Here is a 26,673-nt window from a genome sequence, read left to right as displayed (position 1 = left end):
GTTAATTAATTTTGATATGATTTTAATATCATTTGGCTTCCTTGTGAATCTTTAAAAATATGGTTTTAATTTTTTAAAATAAGGCTTTAATATTTTACATAGTGTCAAGAATGGATTTTTCCTCTTGCCTTGTGGCAGGAGAGTATGAAGCCCTGAGTTTATCACTTAGTGTACTAGATTGAATAAATTGCACCTATTGCTATTGTAATGACTGTAACTTGATATCAATGCATTAATGTCATTGTTCATCATAATAGTATTTACATTCCAAACATCATTTAGAGCTTGATCCTTCATTGTAACAGTTTGAGAAATTGGTTTATAATTAACTAATCAAGAGGAATGAAGGTTTTTATCTTTTTACTTTAATATAGAGATATATGTCCCTTAATTTTAAGGAATGAACAATTCAAGTGGAAGCTATTTTACTGATCTGGGAAATAAATGAGTTATTTTTAGTTCTCCTTTTAGGCTGGAGAGATATGGGCAAAAACGTTTGGGAGAAATATCTTTTGTTTGATGTTTATTGATGTTGTGACACTCATTTTCAGTATCTGTTAAATGAGTGGTGATATCTCTTGGTTAATCATGTGATTTATTCAGTAGATTTTTGTACTGTATATAGTAGACAACAGCAACAATGAATCCTTATAGTTTTGGAATGAATGTATTAATTACCTAAAGAGCAAAAAATGCCCTTGTATTTAATAACTTCCAAGTCAGTCATCCAGACTTTATTGGTATAAATTTTAGTTTGAGAGCTGTAAAATTTATAGAGAAGATCAGAGTTAAAGCTTATTTTTCTAATTATGTTTGATCATGATGAATCAGGGCCATTTATTTAATGGTAAAATCTTCTGACTTCCCTTAATTCCTTTAGCTCAAATTATTTAAGCAGTTTTTTTTTTTTAATGAGGAAAATTTGATGTTTTTGAAATGAGAATTTTACTTGAATTTGAAATCTGATACATCAAATAAGACAGGCAGACACTCTGCATTTTGATCATTTTGTTTTCTAGTGGCTATATGTTTCCTGCATTCTCATGTATGTAGCTCAAGATTATCCATATCCATTTGTGTTACTTATGCAAAATTAAGATCTGTTGCACCAGAGAACTGCTATGATCCACTGCTTTGGTCTTTTTTTTTTTTTTTTTTTTAATTCTTTAAGATTCTTTTCCATATTTAGTTTTATTTGAAGAAGCTTGGAAAGTTTTCTGCATTGAGATTTAGAATCCATAGTGTTTGCTGTACTTTAGCTTTCCAGAATTGTGGATTTGACTTTTTGTTTCCATTTCTCATGTAGATAGTATAACAACATTTAACTATTAAAAATGTGACTCTTACTGCCACATTTTTATGGTTACTCTGTATCTGTGACAGGAAAAGAATTTTGTTACTGGTGTGCTGCTGTTTGTGCCATGCTTCTATCAGTGAGAAGTTGTCTGTGCAGCACATGCTACTTAATATAATACAATTTTAGAGTTTAAAGTTGTTACAAAATTATTAAAGCATTATGTATGGTAAGCTTATCTTCAAGGTGGGTAGATGTTGTCTGTTTGAAGGAATATGATTGTTGATATTCCAACAGCATTTTTTTTTTTTCTTTTAATGTTTTCATCAAGCACCCAGTCAGCTTGAAGAGTCTCAAATGGACCCTACCACTGAGAAATCAAGATGGCAGTCCACTATGGGGAATTGAGAAAAATGGATTAATACAAGAGTGCTGTGATAATATACAACCAAGACAGGGTTCTTTTAACATGGATTTCATGAAATGAATGAAGATATAGGTTTTTTAACAGCACAAATGGACAGTAAATTTGTCTTTCTAGAGACTTTTTGTATCATTAGGAATATTTTTGACATTTGGAGAAAAAGATGGCACATTAACAGATGATAGTTTGTATGCCTGGAATTTTTTCAGTTTGATTTGTATGAGTATGACCTTGTGGAATGTTAACTTTAATAAAATTTCTAACACTTTAAAATTTCTCAGTTTGGGTTTTTTTTTTTTTTTTTAAGCTCATGTTTCATTAAATATTCAGTGTCGCCTTAAATCACACTTTGACCTTTACAGTTGCCCAGCAGTCAAATGTACTGAATAAAGCTGGTAAAATGGAAATGGTGTGCTGGAAAATATTTTACTTGGTTGATTAACATTTGTCTTTTTACAAAGTTGTGGAAATTTATTTGTGCCTTAAAAAATGGTTGTTCAGGTAAAATACTATTCTATACTTTCTTAAAGCATCTTGCTTAACCAGTGGGTCAAGGATATTTGATTTTGTGAGACTTTAATGAACTTTAAAAAAAAAAATGCCTTTTGCTTCAGAATTCAGCATGAATGATAGAGTATTTTTCTGAATTAGTATGTTTTGATGGAAATGGTCCCTTTCACCTATGCTTATTAAATATTATAAATAAAACATCTTGTAGAATATCTGAATATTCAAATTAAACTGAATCCTCCTTTTGGCTTAATGGTTAATATTAGGTGAAGAGGTGTTGGATTTATAGGAAGGTCCTTAGGGTATTCTTAGAAGAACTTAACATTTTGGTGTCAATAATGTCTACAATAGATTTTATAAGATAAGATTGCTTATTGTATTTTTCTGATTCTGTACATTTAGAAGTTTAGAGTAAGTGAACCACACTATGTCATTGATAACTTTTGTTTGAATTCTGGGTGAATGCTGCAGTTTCATTCATTGATAATCAGTTAAAATTATTTTCAGTTACTATTATGGGGTGTGGCCGACTTTGATAAATGAATTGATTATATTTTCCCATTATATAGAGAACAAATGATATTTCAGCTTTTGTTTTTTGTTTTGGTGAGAAAATGTTAATCACGCCATATTTGTAATTAATGGCAAATACCAGGATACACAAGTCAGTGATCAATGGAGATGTATTCCTTCTCATTGGCTGATTTGAGTTGGTTGGTTGGTTTATATAGATCAAAAGTGGAATTTTGGATTTTGATTTTTGGTACAAAATGGTCTTTTGTAGAAAGTATGGAATTGAGACTGGGTTTTGTTTATGGATTTTACATTTACCTGGGTGCAGATTATTGCTTTCGTTGAGTATAAATCTAAAGTTGGCTTCTCAGTGAGGCAAGGGTGGTATTCTGGCAGATAACGTTGAGTAAGGAAAGTTGATTGCTTTTGGATGTGTGAATGTTTTCTTGGGGTGCTTGTTGAGAAAGTTGAATAATTTGGTTTTGGCATTAGTGATTTTGTTTACATAGATGTCATGGTTTTGATATGTAGGAGATATGTGACATTACTTTGGTAACTTTTCCATCAGATATGACATTGTTACTAGTTTACCATTGTTGAAATTGGTATATACTTAGAATTTGATTTGGAGTACAAGGGGATGGTTGAAATACATGTGTTGGTTTTGGAGGTGGAGTTTCTTGGGTTTGTTTTTTCATTGGTAGTTCCATGCTCTTGAATTTAATACCATTGTTCTGCGTGAATCAGTATGGTATGAGAATTTTTGGGGTATGGTTTTGGCAAGGTTGTATAATGGGTTAAAGAATCTTGTGAAAATACAAAGAAAAGTTGAGATTTTTGAATAAAAACTAGTTGCATTAATTTTTGCCCTAATGCAACTGAACACTAGGGAGGCGCTCTTGTGCCCCTTCCTTTCAGTTGGGATGGAAAATTCCCCCTTAAACTTAATCCTTAGATAATTTTTAGGCTTCATAAGGAAGGCAAAACTTGAATTTTAATTTATGAAACTGAGGTTTTGCTTTTATTTAGAAACCATTTTACCACGGTGGGGGTAGTTTTTAAAAAGATTAGTACTTAAGCTGAGCTTTATATTCTCCTAAGAATTATCCCTTTTTCAAAATGGCTTGATAAAACACCACTTCCTGTCCAGAGAGGAAGTTATTTTAGCTCAAGGACTGAAATATTTAGCAGATCTTTAGACAAAAGGAACAAATTACATTTCTCTCTGGCTTAAAAAGGGTGTTTGAGCCAGAGGGGGTTAAGAAACCCTCCCCCCTCCGCCTGATGGGGTGGTCTGGAGGGGCAGGGAGGGGTGGGGGTAGGGGTCCTTAGGCTCCCTGGGATGGAGGATCTTTTTTTTTTTTTTTTGGTGGAGATGAAGGGGTGGGTCTATGGTACATCACCTGAGTTGTGGGGTAAATGTAGAGAGTGTCAATCAAAGGCAGAGCTCAGAGCTGGGAAGGAGGCTCTAGATGGCGGCTGTGCCTTAGAGAGAGCGCGCTCAGCTCCCTGCCTTCGCCTCACTTTACGCAACTTTCCCTAACTTTCGGGCAGCCTCAGGGGGCCCCCGCAGCCCCCTGCCTCTCCTAGTGACTTACTGGGGTCGATTCGAACCTTTTTTAGGGAGAAAAGCAGCTTTTGGGAGCTTTCTTTTCGTGCCTTGTTGGAAAGAAGCAGCCGTACTGAGAGCCCAGGTCGTTGTTTTTTCCAGCTTAGAAGCCATGGCGCACCTCCATTTTTGTGCGCTCTCCTAATGAGGTTTTTTTTCTTCCGGACCCGTTTCAGGATTAATTGTTGCTTTATTTTTTTGAACAGTTAACATATTTGAGGATTATATTATTTATTTTTTGCTTTTTAGCGGAGAATTTTGTTTTTATTTTTAATTATTTGGGATCTGATATTTTTCTACTACTAGATAGGACTCTTGCTTTGGACCTACTACATGGATCAGGTAAGTTCACGATCATTAGTGGTAATTTAAAAGATTTACATGTTTAAGTTTGCTCTATTTTCTGTAAATATGTGAAATTCCTGGATGACGCAATAAGATACAGAGATTGTTATTTGTATCCAGTGTGTTACTTTGAGAAACTTTCCTTATTGATAGTGATGATTCCCTCTGTTCGGTTTATCATGTTTTTTTTTTTTTTAAGGAAAAAATAGAAATATTTTGTTTTCTGGTGTTTACCGCCGTTGTGTTATAACAATATCGTTACATAGTCAGGACTTTGTTCCTGATAATAAAAGCCATCGATAGAAGCTGGGACCTTACCTTTCTTTCAACTTTTGACAGTAAATACCTGGGCACAGGACTTCAAAGCAAACACAGATTCCCCCTCCCCCTTAATATTTAAGACTTAAAAGATGATGAGAAATAAGGACAAAAGCCAAGAGGAGGACAGTTCGCTACACAGCAATGCATCGAGGTATGAGCTATCAACTTTCTTCCTTTTTTCTTTTTTTTGGGGAAACCTCAGCTTACATTGTTTACCTTGACAGACAAGGATAGCTGTCTGTTTTATTTTAAGAATTTTACTAATTTGAGTTCGTTTTTTAAAGCGTGACCTTGAGATTGCTAATATGCCACACCCTAATTTTTTGGTAGCAATTTATGAAAGTTAAGTTGTGACTTAAGGCCTCTTACAGCAGTCAAAAGGTAAGGTACCTTTATTCAAGGGGGCCTTTCCTGCAAACCACAGGTTTTTTGACAGTAAATTTCAGTTTTTAGGTTTTCATGCTGTGGGAAAATGACCTTGTCGGTTTAGCCATTGCTGCATTGCACCATTTTACATACAAGGCAAATTTTTTCTTTGAAGAATCTAGGATACCCAAACTAGTAACTGAAGGCCATAGAGGAGCCTTGTGGTAGTAAATTATAGTAAATAGACATTTGAGAAAGTTATATGAATGAAAAAATGTACATTTTAAAATGAAATTGCATAAAGGACCCTTTGACTGATGCCTCTCAGTTTATATTTTTATTTGACTCTATGTTTCTTTTGATACTGTTGACATTTTAGGAAATTTTGGTAAGATTTAATCAAAACCTTTACTCTTGATGGTTACAGTTCCTGCATTTATAAAATCAAACCTGTGATCACAGAAATCTTGGAATACGATTAATATGCTTCTGTTTTGTGTGTGTTACTGTGATTCTAATTGTTTATTTTATATTTAAAATACTTTAAGGTTTGCATTTGTATGCTTATATTTAGACAATTTTCTCTGGTTGGTAGATGTAGTATTTTATCCTTGCATTTTAGTTGTAGCTGCTTTAAATTTATTGATTTATTTCGACAGAGTCGTCTGGAATGCTTTATCTTCTGAAGCTTACAAATGTTACTGTTTGTTCAAATCATGATTTGTTTCACATTTGTTGGAGTTCACCATATTAGTGACTAAGTAATAAAGCCTCTAAGATATCTTGTTGTATGAAAATCCTCTAAGATGTTTTGTTGTATAATCTGTATATTAATTTTCTAAAGTATGTATGAATACATTTCTTGATGTGTATTCTATGAACTGTCACATTACAGATTTTAAATTAATGCATTTAACAAGAACTTGATTGGTTTATATGAATTTTTTCCCTCCCCAGTTTGCTTTTACTTTTACAATTTTTTATAAACAATACATATTACTAGGTTAGTGATATGAAAGTTTTGAACATGGTTTATTTATAATGTTGAATTCTTATTTGTGTTATAAGACTTAAAATATTTTCACCCTTGCTTTGAAAAATACCTTTCCAAATTCTTTTGCAAATTGAATTGTCACATAGTTTGGATTACTGTCTTTGAAATTGAATTACCCGTGTAATTATCTAGGCAAGATTTAGGACAGAAAACTCGTGATTCTAAACTGATTTTTCTGAAAAGTGATGGTGACTTGAAGAAATAGGAATCCCCAGAAATCTTTGACAAATTATTAAAGATTCAATACCTAAAATTGGTACTCCCTTGAGTGAATGATTTGCATATTTCACATGGGTTCTGGCTTTCTCATGCAAGGTTTGTGGTTAACGTCATTGACCAGACTCTGCTTTCTAATTTAAAAAAATTAAATGGTTTTGTTATTCTTTCATTAATTTACTCTGACCTGGAGAACGACATGCAAGTTTCCATGCATTTGTTTTCTGGTTATGGGGTTGCAGCTTAACTAGGAGCATGCACTGTACTTTTGAATGTTTTGTCAAGTATATTTTGGTTCATACACCTGATGAGTGTCAAATATTTGAGACACCTTGAAAAGAAGATGGAGTTTTAAATTACTGTTCCCCCTAAATTGCATACTGATACATGTACATAATTATGACATCACTTCCTTTAAAAATTGTAAAGCTAAGAGAATGTTAGTGATGTTTTATTGTAGTAAATTGTTATTTTTAAATGAGCTAAAACTGTGACTTACCACAGCTAGTACTTGGTTCCTTAATGCTTCAGAATTTCTCCATAAGGACCTAGTTTCAATGGCACAAAGTCTAGTGTTTGGGGAATATTAGAAAAATCACTTTTGCAGCCTGAGCCATCAGAGGAAGGGAGGAGTTTGCAGGTCAAGTAAACTTTTTGGTCTGTGAAATTACTTTAGGACCTGGGAGAATTGAATGTGATCTGTTATTTTCCTGTTTTGGGAAATAATGGCAATACTTAATAGTCATTATGTAAGTTTGTTACTCTTTTGAAGTTAATGCTTAAGTATAATGTTAACACTTTGTGTGTCATGGTTTTTGAAGGTTAAAAGTTCACTTTCAAAAATGTTTTGATTTGGTATCTAAGTTTTAAGTATTTGAAACAAAGTTTTAGGGATGGACAGAGAAATGAGGATCACACACTTAGCTAAGACAATTCGCAGTGGGGGTGACTTCAGTAATAATGGGAAGGGAAGGGAAGGGCAAGTGAGTGGAAGTGTGCACACAAAGAGCTCTGTGTTGTAGGACGCTGCGTTTTGATTTTATCATAAAAGTTTATTAAAATTTATCTCCAAACCCTCTGCCTTTGAACCAGATTTATTTTGATAAGCTGGGCTGCGGGCAAAATCTGCTTTTTAAATCAGCCTTTTAGTTGTCGCTCTTAAAAGGCTGGTGATGGTTAGAAATTGGCATAATGCAGTTGCTTGTGAACTGGAACAGGGAGTTTTTTAAGTGGCAGCCATTTTATGATGCTGATAATTCTTATGAGTCGGGATTTTTTTGAGAAGACTGAAAATAAAGCAAATTTAAACCTGAATTACCAAAACATCTGCCCCTCTCCCCCCTTTTCGTTCTTTGGTACTGAAATAAAGGGCAGCTTGGTAGTTAGCGCAGGCAGCAGCTCTGAGTCCCTGGCATCTTGGTGCAGGTCCAGCTCAGTCACAAAATGGCTGTTCCTTTGTGCCGCAGCGCTGACAGACATACTGCATTGCACTGTGTACTCGCCAAACAGCAGGAAGTTGCCGTGCGGAGTTCAAAGGCCGGCCGGCGCCGTCGCCGACTGCTGATTGGCTGTGCGCGCGCCTGGCAACAGCGGGTCAACAGCGGCGGCCTTCGGGCAGGCTCCGCCCCGTGACGTCACGTCCCTCTCCACAGGGAGGGGTGTACGCAATGACGTTAGGTTGCGTGCGCAGCCTGGTTCGTTCTTTTTCGCGGAACCAGCCGCCAGCTGCGGGGCACGGGGGGTGGGGAGGGGCAGGGACGCTGGCTGGGACTTTCCGGTGGGCGGCCTCTCCCGGCGACGTCCTCCGCCCTGTCCGTGGCTGTCTCCACCCTGCGGCGTGTGTTCTTTGCCCAACCCTAGGAATGGTTTTCCTGATTTAGAAGCGGCTTCAGCTTTTGGAGAAAGTGAAGGACCTGCGTGTTGTTTTTACAATTTTCGTTTTCCTTTCTCATATCCTAGAGGGTTTTTTTTTTTTTTTCTCTTTTTTATTTTTGTGTGTGTGTTTCCTGTGAAGATTAGTGAGTTTGTAACCATTAACCAAAAGCGTTTCACTGTTAGGAGATATTTTTAATTGAAAGTTCGTTAATGGTGTTACAGCTGTTTTAACACATGGCTCATAAACAAAGGGAAGATTATTTGAACTTGTCCCCGTGCATTTTTACTTGGTACCAAATATTTTCTCAATTGACATTTGATGGAGAAAAACTCAGGTCAGTATGTGCAAAGTGATTTATTTTTAAGGGATAATTAGGTAGAAAATAGCAAGAGATTTTCACCTTCTTAGTAACTATTAGTCTACTAATGTTAGGTTAACAAACGAATACATCAATAGCCATTCATTACTATAAACAAATGTTAGGAGACAAGTCTTTTAAGTGTTAGAGCACTTGCTAAAGAATAGTGACTCCCGAAGCATGTGCAATAGTGGAATTCCTTGGTAAAATCTTAGGAAACTTTACCCGTTCTGGAAATTTTAATTCAGTCCTGGCAAACTTGTTAAAATATTACAATGATGCTCATAGTCTGCCTTTTTAGCAACCCTTGCAAGGATTTCTGGTTAAAAAAATAATCATAGCTTACCAACCATGACTTTATAATTTGGTCATAAGTAAGGAATTTAAGCACAGAGGAAAAACAGTATTGGTCTGTACTCAATACTGTAATCATACCCCGGTGAAGAGTTTTTTTTCCAAGCTTTTGGGGGTGTTTTAACAGTAAATGGAATATCAGATTGTTGGCAATAGTTAAGACTTTTTTTTTTTATAGAGTAAAATATACTTCCAAAGAGATGTGAAACTCCTGAGTGCAGGTAGAAATGTTTATCTGGGCATATCATGAATTTTTTTCTGAGTCAAGTTTGTAGAGTAAAATTCACTACATTATTAATTGGTTTTGTAGATTCGCATAGTCTTTGTTCTTTAGGAGGAATTGTTGAAACTTCTAGGTGAAATTGGGTTTTCAGTTTGTTTTATAAACTTGTTCATCAAATATTCTGTAAATGATATTTCAGTTATATGCTCAAATATATATGATGAAAATTTTAACAGCCTTAGGGACAAGTACTTAAATTTGAAGATCATTAACATATTAGCAACTTAAGGTGAATATAAAACAAGTAGAAAGGTTTGTTCTTCCTATATTTTGTGATTGAGTTCTGGTTACATTAAAATTTTGTTTGCTAAATGCCCTAAATTAAAAGAGAATTAAGTAACACTGCAGTTGTGTTCTAGAATGTAAACTGCTCTGTAGTAGATGTCATAGATACTACTGTGTGAATTAAAATGACTATTATGATACATCCTTAGTCTCTGTGAACTATTTGCATGCTACTTGGAACCAGTTAATTTATTGAAGGGAAGTATTAGGTCTCTTCATTGAGCTTTCTATGGATTTTCCTCATGTGTGCAAAACGTCATGAAATGGCAAGAAAAGTGCTGGTTAATCTTTTTTCTTTCTTTTAGATTCTTGACTTGAAAACCTGCAGTTTCCATTTGATATTTGGCTTTTTGGAGTGTAACATCTTTAGTAAAGGTTAAGCAATTGCAGGAAGGTGGGCCAACTATTTCATGAGGTACTTTAGTTATAAAAATTTTTAGCAAGTTATTTTTTGAGAGGTGAATCTGGAAGTTCGGTTGCATTTTACTCGACAGTATGTGAAACTCACAGATTTTATAATTGGTTGGCTTCCTTCCTTCCATATGGAGTTAAACCCCTGACAATTGTGAGATCTACCTCCTAAAACCACTTATTTCTAGACTCCTGTCCTTTCACACAAAATGTAGCATAGCCAGCTTGTTCCTGACATAAATATTAAGTGACTGCTCTGTGTGACATCTGGTAATTTTATTCTGGATCAGAGCATCAATTTTTTAAGGGTTTTTTTTTTTTTTTTGGGGAAAGCCTTAAAACTTGGTTGGATTTCTTGAAGAGATACTTCCTTTAGGGAAGAAACAGTGTTTTGTTTTGTTTTTAATCACTCGAGAGTAATTTTGTATACAATTAAAAACAACTGTGTTGCCTTACTTATGCTGCTATTTGTTACTATAGCTGACTACTTCCCTCCTGCATTTCAGCGTGACTGCACATTGAATTCGAATTCATACCTCACCAAAACTGCCTGTTACTACGTCTTTGGAACTTGAGTGTTATTAGTATAAAGCCGAAACAACAAAAGTTGACACAGTTCAGTAAATGCCAGTGAGTGTCATATGTTTATTATCAGTGATTTAGCAGTGTTGGAGTACATATTTCATATTTGTTTTATAAGTGGAGGTTTATACGTTTTAACTACCTTCATTTAACTCCCTGTCCCCTCAGACTCCTTACTCCCCTCCCCCTGAACCATTCCCAAGCCCTGCCTCTGGTTCTCAAATCTCATCTCTATGTCTATCATTTACTTTATTTTTGAAATATAATTGACGTACAGCATTATGTTAAGATGCTTGGCTAATGTCACCTTTTTTGTTACTTTAGTGATAACTTTGGAGAGACCTCACAGTTTGGGGGGTGGGTCTCCTCTTTATGAGGAGAATGTTGCAGAAAAGTGATGAGGCATCACTGTGATGATTGTGATTTTATACCCATGTCAGTTCTGATGGGTCGTTTTGTGATTTGTGGCGTCTTTAGCAGTTCCTTCTCCGCCTGCCCTGGCGAGAGCGGGTGCAGTGATGAGCGCTAGTGCAGCATTGAGGCTTCCCTGCTGGCTCCGTGGTAAAGAGCCCGCCTGCCATGCAGGAGACACAGAGACGCAGGTTCCATCCCTAGGTGGGGAGGATCCCCTGGAGGAGGGAATGGCAGCCCGCTCCAGTATTCTTGCCTGGAGAATCCCCTGGACGGAGGAGCCTGGTGGGCTAGAGTCCACGGGGTTACAAAGAATCGGACACGGCAGAGCACACAGGCACGGTGCAGCCTTTACTTTAGTACAGACGACTTCTCTCAGTTTAGGCCAGTGAAGTACACTGCTGGAATTTTCTGATTTTTGAAGTGTGGATATGGGACCTCCCTGGCGGTCCAGTGGTTAAGACTCAATTCCGCTGCTGGGGATGTGAGTTCAGTTTCTGGTCAGGGAACTAAGATCCCCCGTGCCTTGCAGTGCAGCCAAAAAAAAAAAAAGTGTGGATAATGTCAGTCTTCATTGGGTTACAAAGATTAAATTATGTAATGCTGATAAAGTGCTTAGCAGAGACACTGTTAGGTTGAAAGTACTCAATAACTGCAAGCCACTAGTAACACTTTATTCCTCATGTTTCATCTTTCTTTTTCAATACTTTATAAGTTCCTCTTTAAGAGCCAGGTCGCCCCTGAGGCTGGTGGCCAGGCCTCCCACAGGAGTCAGTTGAGGCCAGTTAGGTTAAGATGATTTTAGAAGGCAAGATCTCTTTTAGTTCGTTGAAACCTTGGGTGTATTTTGTAGTTAATCCTAGGATTTTTTTTGCTTGCTTTTTCCTGAGAACCCCAGCCTTCTGAAGGGAGCGTGTGAGTCTCTCTGGGCTAGACCAGCTTGTGTTGAGTCATAGTCTTCTCGCAGTCACTCTGAGTAGAGGCCTTGTCTCCTCCTCCCTGAGCTGGTGTTCACTGCCCCGGTCTACCCTCTGCCTCGTCTCCATCTCAGGCTGTGCCAGAGGGAATGATTCATACCAAGGTGCAGTGCTGTTTGGATATAAATGTAACTGCTATAATATTTCAACAAATGTCAGATTGGCTGTAGGTTGCTTTTACTAGTCAGTCTTCCCCATAGTGGCACTTAATTTCATTTAACATAACGTGCAGTGTCCAATTTATTCTGTTAGACCTGTAGTCTCATGATTTGTGTTTCCCTTTCCCCTCCTTCCTTCATTTCCTTCACTTTTGGTTTATGAGTTCGTTGAGTTCTGTCTTTTGTTTGTTTGTTTCTACATCAGACCTTGGAGAGCTTCTAAAAATACCAATGTCCAGCCCAGCCCTTGTGATTCAGTTTTAAAAGCTCTCCACCTGTTTCAGATTTGCCTGTGTTTCCATACATTGACGTGATTCCCCATGTGTTTCAAATCTTCCCATGGCGCACTTGTTACATTCTTTCTAACCCTTCCTCCATTACCTGTCCTGGTTTCTCAGTTGCCTTTTTAGGGCAACTGGCAGTTGGTCTGGTAGCAGTGGGGGATGGGGTGCTAGTAAGGAGGTGGTGTAGGGAAAGAGGGAAAGTTTGCATTTGAACGGCGTGCCAGATCCTGCTGTAGCATACCTTTAAACTGTTCATAGTGTTGGGTTTTTTTTTTTTCCCTTGGCCCCAATTGCTTTAAACTCTTGCTCTGTCTCTTCCTTACTGTGATTGTCTTCTTAAACCCTCTTGTTCAGTTGCTCAGTCGTGTCCTATTCCTTGCGACCCCATGGACTGCAGCACGATAGGCTTCCCGGAGCTTGCCATCCAGCCATCTCATCCTCTGTCGTCCCCTTCTCCTGCTGTCAGTCTTCCTCAGCATCAGGGTCTTTTCCAGTGAGTTGGCTCTTTGTATCAGGTGGCCAAAGTGTTGGAGCTTCAGCATCAGTCCTTCCAATGAATATTCAGGGTTGATTTCCTTTAGGATTGACTAGTTAGATCTCTTTGCAATCCTAGGGACTCTCGAGACCCTTTTAGAGACCTCTAAAAGTTTGGATTGCATAATTGACTTTGAATGCAGTTACATTCCCTTCAGAATTCCTTCCCTCCCCCAGCTGAGGAAAGGTAGCTCAGGGCTGGAGCAGCTGCCCAGGGTCGTCCTGTGAAGCAGTGATTCACGGTCATATTTGTCACCCATTGGTGGGTTGTGAATTGTAACCAGCATTAAGAATGGAATAAGAAAATAGGATATAAAATAAACCTCAAGGTATTGCATATATAGGAGTGATTGCTCAGTCCAGCCATGGCTGGTAATCTTTCATATTGGATTTTTATCTTGAAGGAAAATAACATATGTGGTGAACATTTTATAAGAAAATACCAGAGTCGATTTACATTTTATGGAGCGCTCACTGTGTCAGGCACTGTTTTAAGGAGTTTCGAATGTAGATTTTATTTAGCGCGAAGGTTAGTGTAGCAGGATTGCTAGTGACCTCCTTCCGCTAGCTTTCCCAGGTCTACCGTCCCCAGAGCTTGCCTTTGAACTTCTGTGGGTGGTCCTGCATCCTGCTGAGCTTTTTTATACTAAACATGTCACCCCAATCCTTCAGTTTGGGTTGTATACCTAGCTAGAGCGTTTGTCGTTACTTCTCAGATTCGTTTTTGCTGGCTCTGCTTACAGTGTTACACTTGGGTTAAATATCAAACCAGTAGCTCTGATTGTTGAGAGATGTTTCATTGAAACCTGTGTTGATTTATTCTGGAGAAGTTCAGTAATTGCCAATGGCAGTGGCTGCTGTGAGCCTGCCGCTTGTTCTGAGTCCTGGGTATGTGTTCCTCTGAGCCGTCTGTCCTCACGTTGTATCTGTGAGGCAGGTACGACCGTTACTTCTCTGTTGTAGATGAGAAAACTGAGGCACAAGGGCGAGCAAAGGGTAGCCTTGGCTTCAGGCACTGGCAGTTTGGCCCCAGGATGAATTATTACAGATGGGTAAGCGGAAAGTACATAGGTGATTGAAAACGTAGAATAATTCTGTGTTCTGTTTACCTTAAACTTACTAAGAAACCAAAAGATGAAAATCACCTTCTGATGACTGATGGTGTGACTGATGAAGAGACACATTGCTTTTCAAAAGGCCATAAGGCCATACTTTTACAAGAAACGGTTCAAGTTAAATTGTTCCGGGAAGTGATTGCCCTGGGGGTAGTGGTGGGTGGGGGGAGGGAGCCCTGCTCTGGAACCTTGCCCTTGCCTGGTTTGACCTTCTCCAGCCACGAGTGCTGCAGCCCATGGGGTCGCAGAGAGTCGGACACGGCTGAGCGACTTCAGTGTCATGCATTGGAGAAGGAAATGGCAACCCACTCCAGTATCCTTGCCTGGAGAATCTCAGGGACAGAGGAGCCTGGTGGGCTGCCGTCTATGGGGTCGCAAAGAGTTGGACACGACTGAAGCGACTTAGCAGCAGCCACACGTGTACTTTGAATTTGGCCAGTTTGTAGACGCTGAGCTGCTCATTTTTCTCTTTTGCTGTTGGTAAGCTTAATTTCCCACTGTAGGCTTTGCATCAGAATCACTTGTGAATTCAAAACATACCTGATTGGATTTTGGGAGGGGAGGGAGGGAAAAGGAGACGGGAGGGGAGAGGAGGGCGTGGAAGGGAGGGGAGGGTGGGGAGGGGAGGAGAGGGATGGAAGGGAGGGGGCAGATAATCAGAATTATGCTCCAGGTGTGGCCTTGTAAAAGCCAGGGCTGGAACAGCTATTCTATGTGTGCACTAGAGAAGTAGTTCCTGATGGTGGGTGTCAAAAGTCCACTCCAGTTATTCGACCTTCCCATGGAGGTCGACTATGGCTGGTAAGTTATCCTTTAGAAAGGGAAGTGGGTGATGGGTCAAATTCTTGTAGTGCTCCTTTACTCTTGCCTGATTAAAAGGTCTGTTCCTTCTGAATTTAGCTTTATATAGGCATTTAAGTCCCCAAATCTACTTGCTAAGAATCACCTGAGTTGCTTGTTAAACATTCCAGGCTTGCCTGGAAGTTGTAACTCAGTCGTTGAGGGATGTATGTGTGTTCAGTCACTTCAGTCTTGTCTGACTCTTTGTGACGCTATGGACTTGCCTGCCAGGCTCCTCTGTCCATGGGATTCTCCAGGCAAGAATACTGGAGTGGGTTGCCATGCCTTCCTCCAGGGGATCTTCCCAACGCAGGGATCGAATCCGTGTCTCTCTGTGTTCTGCATTGGCAGGCAGGTTCTTTACCACTAGCACCATCTGGGATGGTGCCCAGGAATCTGTGTTGACAACAGGCTCCCTTGATTTCTGCACTCAGGCAGGTTTGGGAAATAGGGGCTAATGGGACAGGATTTGGGGTCAGTTCTGTTTCTTTTTAGCTATTGAATTGCAGACAGGACACTCTGAGCTTGTTTCTTTGATAGAAGTTAGAATTAAATAATGATTTAATAAACTAGTTTTGAAATAAAGGACACCACCTCCCCGCACCCCTGCAAAACTTTGGCAGCGTCTGGAGGTGTTGTTGGTTGGGGTTGGACGCAGTTGGCATCTAGCGGGTAGCAGCCAGGGACCCTGCTAAACATCCCACCATACACGAGCTTGTCTTTCTGCTCCACCCTCTCCCCAACGGGGTTGTCTGGCCCAGAACAGTGATGGCGAGTGTGAGAAATTGGTCTAAAACAGTACAGTTTTTGCCTCGAAAACTGTTGGCTGTTCTTAAAGTTGGGAGCCCTCACCTTTTCTGTGGACTGGTTCAGGGGCCTCACTTCCTGTGACAGTGTGGGCATAAGTTCCACATTTACTACTGAGGTTAGCAGCCAGGACGTTTAAATCTCTTTTGAACTCTGGAGTTACTGTCTTATAAAAGTCTAAGACAAAATTGCCTGAACGTTTATTAATAAGGAAAGAAAAGACTCAAAGGGCTGAAAGAAACTGGTTAAACAAGTTCATCCAGCCTCAGGGTTTAAATAGGGGTAAATACATCAGTTGATATGGTGGATTATGCCTTTGTTGTTCAGTCACTAAGTCATGTCTGACTCTGCGACCCCATGGACTATATAGCCTGCCAGGCTCCTCTGTCCATGGCATTTCCCAGGCAAGAATGCTGGAGTGGGTTGCCATTTCCTTCTCCCAGGGATCTTGCTGACCCAGGGAATGAATCCTTGTCTCCGGAGTTGGCAGGCGGGTTCTTTCACTGAGCCACCAGAGAAACCCATGGTGGTTTATAGGGCTAGTTTTACTTGTAACTGCCTTTCATTGCATGAAGGGTTGGTTTTCCATGTTACCTGGGTAGAAAGCTTGCCTTTTGTGTAGTCCTTAGGGCATTATCAGATCCGGATTGGGATAGGTGTTTGTGAAATGGGTATTTAATTTGTGCCTTACCCAGGCTTCTTGTTGTAACCCACTTTTTTTCCCTAGTGATTTGTTTGCCCGGATTCCGTTTGTTTTACGCTTTTTAAACCATTGAGGGCCACTCCTGTGTTTCCTGGTCATCGGGCAGCAGAAGCAGCATGATAGAGATGCAGGCGCCCTCTGCCTGACCCCAGCTGAGGATTCCAGGCAGATCCCTCCCCCGCCCCCGTCTCTGCCCCGGGCTACTTCTTGGGAGCAAGAGGTGGTTACTGATAGGACTTAACGTTTTATCTTCTGAAACTGTACATGGCATTTTGGTGTGCATTTTGTCTCATATGGGTTATTGGGTTGGCTGAAAAGTTCATTCGGCTTTTTCCAAACCTGAATATACTTTTCAGCCAACCCAATACCTTTATCTGAAAAGAGAATCCTTCGTGTTCCCAGTGTTAAATTCCCAAAGTATTGCTGAATCTGAGGATGATCTGCGTCAGAATACTGATTAGTTTTGCAGTGTTAGAAACACAGCTCTTTTTGAAAAGTTAAGTTCAGAAAAGTTCAAAGAATGAAATTAAAGTTTAAACAAGATAGGTACAGTTAAAATCCTATCTACCCCTTTCCCCTTGTCACTCTCGTGAACTTGGCATATGAAAAACTTTGCATTTTAAAAATTATGATTCGTGCAATATATTTTGTTAAAAAATATAGCCTTGAAATTGTCATATTTTTTTTTTGAAATTGTCATATTTTTATGGATGACACATCCCTAGTCTTAACTGCTGTAGTTAATTGCATAGTATGATTGAGTGACTGAACGGATGACTTTCATATTTTATCTTTGCATTTTCGTGTATGAACATGTAAGTTAATTCCTTTTCTAAAATCTTGTGAGCAGATCTCTGAATATTTTTATACTTTTCCACCTCTTGCACACATATGATGATTTATTTAGGTTATATACCCACTGATCAAATCACATGACTCATACGCGTATTTTTTATCTCAACTGGATAACACAAAATATGTTTCCAAAGCTTCTGCTGATTACTTCTCCAGTAATCATATATGAGTACTATTTTCCCTACTTTCTCATCATCCTTTAACGTTACCAGACTTTTTAATTTCTGCAGAGCAGATGACTGTAAATTTAATGTGTTGTAATTACACTTCCCAAGTTACTAGTGAGGCCTGATTACCTTTTTTTTTTTTTTAATGTTTATTGGCTTCTGCTGTTTGGTTTTTTGTAATTGCATGTTCATTTCCTTTGCCCAGTTTTTTACTGGAATTTTCTTTGCTACGTAATTCTTCCTACCTTGTATGTGTAAATGCTTTGTTGTGTGTACATTGAAATTTCTGTCTCTTGTCTTTGAACCTGACTTAAAATGTAGCTTATTCTTCAGAATCATGGGACTTGAACCAGAGGTGGAGGAGGTCTTAAAGATAGGATTCAACTTGTTAGAGGAACTATATCTAGTGTTTTTTATTACGAATAAGAAACTTGTGACTTAATGATCCCTGCCTTTCTATCCTCTTATGACACAAAGGAGTGATTGAGAAGGACTTGTCCTGCACACCTTTGAAATGGTTCTGGCCTTGGTCTCTTGCTGGGTGGTTTAATAATCTCTTTAACTGATTATGACAGGGACAGAAATACCACTTAGAGGTTAATACTGTGGATTTCATAATTGAGACTGGGGATGGGGTTGACATAGACACATTCTTGGGCGAGAACTCTTCTGTAAAATGAGGGTGCGGATTAGAGGAGAATGTTAACGTGACGCAGAAGTGCTCTGTAAATTGCTAGTTATTTTATTATTGATAGTACATAGTCTGGAAGTAAGCTTTATGGAATTCCAGTGTAGATTGCTTTGTGTTTTTACTAGATTTTCCTTTCACCACCACCAACCAGAAAAACAAGCTCTGCCAAGCAACTCGGCCATTTTGTAAGTTTAGGAAAAACAACCCAGCAAGTGCTGAAATGGTAAGTTCGTGGGCAGAGACGCGCAGGCTTGCTCTTCAGTCAAGTGTTGCTGTGCTGCCCTCGTGTGGTCATTGCTAAAGTGGTGATTGAAAAGGGAACAGCTTGCTTTCACAGTCGAGTTGTAAAGACACACTGAATCTCTGTGTTTTTGCCAGCTTGAAAGGGATTTTCAAGAGTTATCAAATCTTTTTTAGCAGTGAATGACAGGAAGTGTTAAGCTTTTTTAAATAAGTTTTTTCTATTGGAGTCCAACAGTTCCCAGTTTTGACTTCAGTCCCCTGTATGTATTTATGCATTGTGTTTCCATTGTTGTGGTTGTTCAATCAAAAATTACAGAACTTGTCTGCAACTTAGGTTTTGTGTAATTTTTAGGTAAACTTATTTTTCATGAGAATTCTGTATGTATGGTGGATAATCATTCTCAAGTTCCATTTTTCATTGCCTTATAGCTAGCTATTAATGCCATTGGAAATCAGGTAATTTTATGACTTTAATTTAGGTGAAAGCTTAGTTAAAAGACTACTTACCCTCTAACTTGATTTGTCCTTTTTTCTAGTCTTGTGGACTTTACATATCTCCTACTCTAAGCATCTCAGCCTACAGTTTAATATTGATAGTATTTTGTATTATCATTAGGCATTAACAGTGAATCTTCATAATATTTCAGGAAATTTCATGTCTTTGGAATTAATAATTAGGTCATCAGTATCTTAAATGTGGAGATATTTATAGTTTTTTCCTAAATATTCTTTTTCTAATTTTATATTTAGGAACTTGTCCTCCTAGAAGTAGTATGCAAATTAATTGTTATATCTTTATTAAGGCTTATTTTACCCCCCCCCCAATATTATTTTAGGTCGCTTAAATCTGACTTGTTTCAGAAATGATTTAAAAAAAAACAAAACCCTTGGTCTTACTCTCATTCATATCTTTAAGTTCATTTTGTGTAGGATTGGGGATTTTTACACCCCTTGCCTTGAATTTGACTCTCGGTTGAATTTATTATGAACAATTTGAAAGACTAAAAAGATTGATACATAGCGAACGGCTATGAACTCAACCACTCAGCCTCAGTCCTAAAACCTGTCCATATCATTTTCTGATTACATCTGCCTCCCTTTACCCCCAGAAGTAAATACAGTTGAAAATTCATGTTATGTCTTGGGTTTGACTTTCAGAGTTAACTGTTTTTGAGGGCTTCCTGTGTAGCTCAACTGGTAAGGAATCTGCCTGCAATACAGGAGACCCCCGTTTGATTCCTGGGTCAGGAAGTGCCCCTGGAGAAGGCATAGGCTACCGACTCGGGTATTCTTGGGTGTCCCTGGTGGCTCAGCTGGTAAAGAATCCGCCTGCAATTCGGGAGACCTGGTTTCAGTCCCTGGGTTGGGAAGAACCCCTGGAGGAGGGCATGGCAACTCCTGGAGAATACATCTGCCTCCCTTAACCCCCATAAGTAAATACGGTTGTAAATTTGATGTTTTCTCTTGGATTTGACTTTTAGAGTTACTATTTTTATTTTTAAATTGCACAAGTAAGTAATTCATGAAATTCTCAAGGTACTTCAAATAACCCACCCCATAGAGTAAACCAGTGTTAGCAGTTTGGTGATTAAAATGATTTTATGCACGTAGCTATGTTTTACCTAAAAGGTGTTGTATGCCTGCTCACATTTCCAGAGGTCACTTTCCTACACAAACACAAATATAGAGCTGCACATGAGGCATATATACAAAAACAGTTTTGTTAAAGTGCACAGTTTTAAAATCTAAATATTTTGCTCAGGAATACAGAGATATGGAAGTATATCAATGATATTTGTAGCTTATTAGTTAAGAGAACAGTTTAAAAATTATGTAAATGTCCCTTTAATAAGGGAGCAGTTTAAATATGTGTTCATCCTGTGAAGCCATTCAAAGAGAAGGAGGTATTCATGGACACAGGTGTACCCTGATGTGGGAACTGGTATCAAATTGTCTCTATCATGCATGTTGGCAGTGACTAATGGCATGGGTTGCAAGAGGGCGCAGGCCTGAGATGATCTATGGTGGAGACCCACACCAGGAGGGCCAGAGCCTGCACTTTCTAACTGGTCACTTCCTTGTGTTCCTTCTCGCTTGCTGAGCACCTTCTGAGTGGTCACAGGTGGAGAAGAAGTGAGTTGAGATGGTTAGTCACCTGGACTAGTTAACTTGACTGTGCCAAGGACCCAGGAGTCAGTCAGTGCGGTGGGGCCTTGAAGGTACTGAGTCACCATTTTACAGGGTTCAGGTTGATTGGCTGAGTCTCTAGGACTTTGAACTCCTGTGGTGAAATAAAACATGAGCTTTTTAGAGCCACACTTCAGGTGGAATTTCTGCCTCACTCCCCCCCAGCACTCTCACCCTCCGCACGAGGGTGGTAAAAGTGTTGTGCTGGTGGATATATAAGTTAAACAGACATGTAAGGTACTCGGCATCTATTACATGATCAGACAAATGATAAGTCGCTTTCCCCTTCTGCTCCCTTTCCCAAGGTAGACACTCGCCCACTCCCTGTGTTCTCATTGCTTCCTCGTGTCAACTGAAGTCCCTCTGACTGTATTTTGCTTGCTGTGGGTCACACGGGATATTTGGGTCAATGCCCCATCCCTGTGTACTGTCCTGTTCATTCTCTGGACACATCTGTCAAATGGTAGCACTTCGTTTCTGGTTTGGAAGAGAGTGGTGGTAGATAAACAGCCTCGCTCTTGTTAAAACACCCTTTCTGATTTTCCTGCCGCGTGTCTTTGTCTTCTGGTCGCTACACCTGAGGTCCTTTGTGTTGGCACTGCTTTAGGTTCTGGGTTGTTGCCTGCTTCCTTCTCTGCCCTGCCTCTCCTAAATGAATAGAGGGTTTCTAAGCAGAAGAGCTGGGGGAGCTCTCCACCTTTTTTTTTTCCTGTAGAGTCCATCACATTTAGGTCTCTTCTCTATAGTGTCCTCATTCCTGCCACCATGCCCCTGGCTCTCTTTTTAACATTGAAGAACATGCCTTCTGTTTTATTTTTTGGTGTGACTTCTGCTGTCGTTCACGTGTTGCGCTTTCCTGGGGGGGGCTTGGAATGATGAAGTTGGGGTTGTGTGGGAGTCCAGTGGCAGTCTTTATTGGACTAGACTCTTTGTTTATCCTTTTCTTTTAAGTCTACCAGGTCTGGGACTCACCTGCAGGAAATTTCAGGGCAGGAGATCTGTTGGGGTTACTGTGTATATGTTTTTAATTTGCACCTGTTTTTGAGAGCCATTGATTGGATAGTTGGAACGATTGCATTTTTACTGTTTGAGTGACTCTGCCTTGGTTTTGTTTTGTTCTGTGTTGTTTGCTTTTTTGTTTGTTCCTTTTGTTTTGATTTTGTCTTTGTCTTAAGGAGGGAGGGGCTGAATAATGAACAAATAAGACTTAGTGGATTCAGACAGATGTACCTGGTTTCAAACACTACCTGCGTCATCAAGAATTATTCAACTACTTTTATTTTATTTTCAGGCTATGCAGCAATATCTTTTATTATGTATGGGTTTTTAAAATTATTTTTGCAATATCTCCATACACAGGCCAAAAAAAAAAAATTGTTTAGCATATTGGAACTTGCAAACCTGATCACTGCATAGAGAAGGCAAAATTATCCCTATAGCACACTTAACCAGGAGGCCAGTTCATCTGCCGACCTCCAAGAACATGGAGAAGAACCTGATAAGACAGACTGGCCCCCATCTGAACCTTCATTCACCACCATTTTGATAGCCCTTCTTCAGGCCCAGATCAGCAGCACATTTCTTGGCGACAATCATCAAATGCCCAAGAAGACTTGCATCATCATCATCTGCTGCAGAAATCTGGGATGTATGTTTCTTGGGTATCACCAGAAAATGTGTTGGTGCTTGAGGGGAAATGTCATGGAAAGCAAGACACTGGGCATCCTCATAAATGATTTTGGCTGGGATTTCCTTGCGATTGATCTTATTGAAGATGGTGTCGCCGCCAGGCCGGGCGACCTGAGCCTTGGCGATCTCATCTGCCATCTCTGCCTCCCTCCCGTGCGGCCGGCTGGGGAGAAGGCTAGGAGGAGGGAGGTTAACTACTTTTAAGCTTCAGTTTTTCTTCATCTGAGTGAAGGACAAAATAATATCCCCCGTTTTATTTTATTTTTTCAAAGAGCTAATCTATATAAATTATGTGGCGTATGGCATCATGTAAGTAAATCAGGAAATGGTAGCTGTCAGGTGTCAGGGATGTTGAGAATGGCACTAGTGACATTATTTGCAAATAATATAAAAGTATGTTTGAAAATTTTGATCTCGTATTACCAAATTACTATCTGCTGTCATATTAATGCTAGGATTTTTCTTTTAAAACCGATTTATGTGGCAGTTCTTAAATTTTTTTTTTAATCTTTTTTTTTTTTTTTAATTAAGTCATTCAGCATCTGAAGAAGCTTCGGGTTCAGACTCAGGCAGCCAGTCGGAGAGTGAGCAGGGCAGCGATCCAGGAAGTGGCCATGGCAGTGAGTCAAATAGTAGTTCTGAATCTTCGGAGAGTCAGTCGGAATCTGAGAGTGAATCGGCAGGTTCCAAGTCCCAGCCAGTTCTTCCAGAAGCCAAAGAGAAACCAGCCTCTAAGAAGGAACGGATAGCTGATGTGAAGAAGGTATCGGCCTTGCTTACAGTACAAGTGTGCCGCGAGCCTGGACCAGAGCGCAGGCCCCTGCGTTCCTGTGGGAAGCTCCTTAGTGTGTCTTGATAATGAAAATTCATCTGCAGCTGCCTTTTCTAATAATACACTGTCTCTGGATCTAAATGGGGACTGCTCTCTGCTCTACTAGTTAAGACACAGGGCTATGAGGAAAATATTAATAATTACATGAACCATCATATAGGGCAGAGAGACATTTTGTTGTTTTGATTTTTAGCATTTAAAAAAGATGGTTTCACATATATATATATTTTTTTTAGCACAATAGTAATACAAGAGAAAATCATTGACAGATGACTGTGAAATGCAGTTGTAGTTTGATGGATGATTCCAGTCCAAGAATAAGGGATGTTTTATTTTATTGAAGAATAGAAGGAGAAGTACTCCTCACAGAAAAGAAATTATCTTTACCTAGGCAATGTAGATATTCTTCGCCTAACAGAAGAATTTTCCAGCAGAGAATGCAAAAAGGTGAAAATTGAGTTGCGTAGAATTTTCTCACTGATGTCCAAACTTTTGGATGCATTCCTTTTGGGGAAAAATAATGACTTGGTCTAGGTAGTCATGAGATGCAGCTGATCTTTTGAAATTCTAATTTGAGAGAATTAAGTTTAGAATCACTAGAAATATTTAAAAATTGCTTTTAGAAATTTAAAAAGGTCTTATGCTGAAAGCTTTATGAGAAATCAGTTTTTCCTCTAAGATACAAATCTGTGTCTGCACACAAGAGATCTTCCCTGGAGGACAAACAATTTTAAATTGCCTACAAGTTCTGTAGAATAGCTTCAGCAATCCTGAAATTAAAAAAACAAAGTGGCTTTTAACTGTTGGCAGAATTGAGATTAACTGGTATTTCAGTTCTTCTGTTCCCAGTATAGTCATTGCTTAAGGTTAAATGGCCCTGAAGGATTGGTGGGAGGTTGGGGAATGCTGGTGGTGGTGTAGTGTTAGGGACAGGGAAATGAAAACTCCTTCTTAGCTAACTCGTCACCAGAGAAGGGACTTTCAGACACTCAAGGATTGTGCTGTGTTGCCTGCCTCAGTATGTGGAGGCCCTTCACAAGAGACATGTCAGGTGGTGACTTATTCCAGAGAGACCCTGTGTATGGAAGGTACCACTTACGGTATCTTGTCTGAGTGTCATTCAGCTCAGAAATTAACCTGCAGAAGGCCTTGCTTGGCTATTTTTTTAAACTTTTTTCTGAACAGTGAAGAGTTCTTTACTTGCAGAGAGTAAAGAAAGCCACAGAAACCACGACTTGCACGGGGTGTTTAAAACTTTACTAAAGTCATGTTGACTGGGATTCTGGGAATCAACTGTAAGGCCAAATGTCTATGTGTGTGTGTAATATACATATATATATGTAAAACTTAATTTAAGGAGAGACTGGATTAAGATTGCATGTCACAACGGAAGTACAGGTTTAGGCAGAAATATTAAAGTTAAGGTGATCAATTTTAAGAAGTTAATAGATGGATGTACTAGCCAGTTAGAATGATTAGGTTATGACTTTAATAATTATTCTGAAACGAGCTTCTAAAGAACCGCTCTTTGTTTTCTGTACACTCTTCTTTTTCACATGGTAGTTTTTATTGAAGAGTTGATTAGGTATCACTAGCCCTCAAAAGGGAGAAGGCACTGGCACCCCACTCCAGTACTCTTGCCTGGAAAATCCCATGGATGGAGGAGCCTGGTAGGCTGCAGTCCATGAAGTCGCTAGGGGTTGAACATGACTGAGCAACTTCACTTTCACTTTTCAGTTTCATGCATTGGAGAAGAAAATGGAACCCACTCCAGTGTTCTTGCCTGGAGAATCCCAGGGACGGGGGAGCCTGGTGGGCTGCCATCTCTGGGGTTGCACAGAGTCGGACAAGACTGATGCGACTTAGCAGCAGTAGCTGCTGCAGCCCTCAAAAGGACAGATGGGAACACAAGATGATTTTAGGATGTACACATTACAGTGTGTGTTGTAGTAAAGTCCCAACAGGTGAGCCTGAATGCCTCAGATTTTAAAATGGTAAAACTAATTAATGTAGTACCATTCCCAGTTAGTAAACACTAATTCCTGTGGAGCCACTTCATAGCTCTCAGGTTGAAGAAAGGGTGGATGTGGGTTGATTGGCAGGGCTGGAGCAAAGCTCTTGCTGCCTCCCTTTCTCTGCCCCACTGGTTCGAGTTGTGGACATTGGCTGCCTTTTTTGCCTTTATTTCCTGCCGCTTGATTGTTACTAATTCTTGGTTGGATCTTTTGTCCTCTGACTCGTATTATTCTAAGGTTAAGGATTCTTCCCTTGTGTAAACTGAGGACACTGACCTACGTGGTTATATGGCTTCTTGTTCTGAAATGCCTATTCCTAGAACAGCATGCTTGTTATCTTTGGAGGGGTTGTTTTTCTTCGGCTTTCCTGGGATTTTTTTTTTTTTAAAGGTACTGTTGATTATGTCCTCCCTTGACTTTGTGACATATTGTGTTCCTGAATCGTCTTTCATCATTTTTGTCTTTTTAGGGATCCACTTTCCACACATTTCATGATGAGCCACAGCCCGAGGCTTCTCTTGCCTCACTCCAAATATTTTCATGACCTTAGCTGCCTCCCGTATTTCAATGGCAAATCCAGCTTTCTAATCTTGGCTTTCAAGCATCTCTTCTAAATGTTTAACCCTGTTGTGCATCTTCACTTCAGTGTTCCACAATCTTTTAAATTCATTTTGCCTGTAGGTGATTGATTTCATTAAAAGAACACACAACATGGGCTTCCCTCATAGCTGAGTTGGTAAAGAATCCGCCTGCGATGCAGGAGACCGCAGTTTGATTCCTGGGTTGGGAAGATCCCCTGGAGAAGGGAAAGGCTACCCACTCCAATATTTTTGGGCTTCCCTTGTGGCTCAGCTGGTAAAGGATCCTCCTGCAATGTGGGAGACCTGGGTTCGATCCCTGGATTGGGAAGATCCCCTGGAGAAGGGAAAGGCTACCCACTCCAGTATTCTGGCCTGGAGAATCCCATGGACTATATGTATAGTCCAGGGGGTAGCAAAGAGTCGGACACGACTGAATGACTTTCACTTCACTTCACTCACACACAACATACTTATTAGCCATACCTGTGGGAAGAATAGAGGCTGGGGGTTAGACGAATCCTTAGAGCAGCAGGGAGAAAAGGGAGGCCTTTTGTATTTTTCCTTTTGGTTTGTTAATTTGAGTCTTTTAAAGTGAAAGAAGGTTTATTTGTGGAGATACACACTCCACAGAAAGACTGTAGGCATAGAAAGACTGGAGGCCATCTTGGAAGGCAGGAGAGGCCAAAATCAGGTCTTAAAGGCAAAGGGTAAATATTGTTAGTAACATGAAGTGTGCTGGAGCAGGGGCGCCAGTGGGTCTTGTTCTGAGACTTAAAGCTGAAT

General features: G+C 39.6%; 1 protein-coding gene and 1 pseudogene across 8 annotated transcripts in view; one reads left to right on the top strand and one right to left on the bottom strand.

Moving 5' to 3' along the window:
* The first annotated feature begins 4,106 nt into the window (after nucleotides 1-4,106).
* Nucleotides 4,107-26,673, top strand: part of CHD2 (chromodomain helicase DNA binding protein 2) — a 112,164-nt gene continuing 89,597 nt past the window's right edge. For 3 of the 8 annotated variants that reach the window (XM_059879129.1, XM_059879126.1, XM_059879127.1), the window contains exons 1-3: nucleotides 8,772-10,849; nucleotides 18,469-18,566; nucleotides 22,994-23,225. In XM_059879129.1, coding sequence (XP_059735112.1) covers nucleotides 10,844-10,849; nucleotides 18,469-18,566; nucleotides 22,994-23,225 — 336 coding nt within the window. In that variant the 5' untranslated portion in view covers nucleotides 8,772-10,843. The other 5 variants (XM_059879128.1, XM_059879125.1, XM_059879123.1 and 2 more) reach the window with 4 other exon arrangements.
* On the bottom strand, nucleotides 17,770-22,604 carry LOC101902856 (adenosine 5'-monophosphoramidase HINT1-like; annotated as a pseudogene).

The sequence above is a fragment of the Bos taurus genome, chromosome 21, assembly GCF_002263795.3.
Source record: "Bos taurus isolate L1 Dominette 01449 registration number 42190680 breed Hereford chromosome 21, ARS-UCD2.0, whole genome shotgun sequence".
Lineage (NCBI taxonomy): Eukaryota > Metazoa > Chordata > Mammalia > Artiodactyla > Bovidae > Bos > Bos taurus.
The sequence above is the reverse complement of the archived record's forward strand: the minus strand, read 5'-3'. Positions and strand labels throughout refer to the sequence as shown.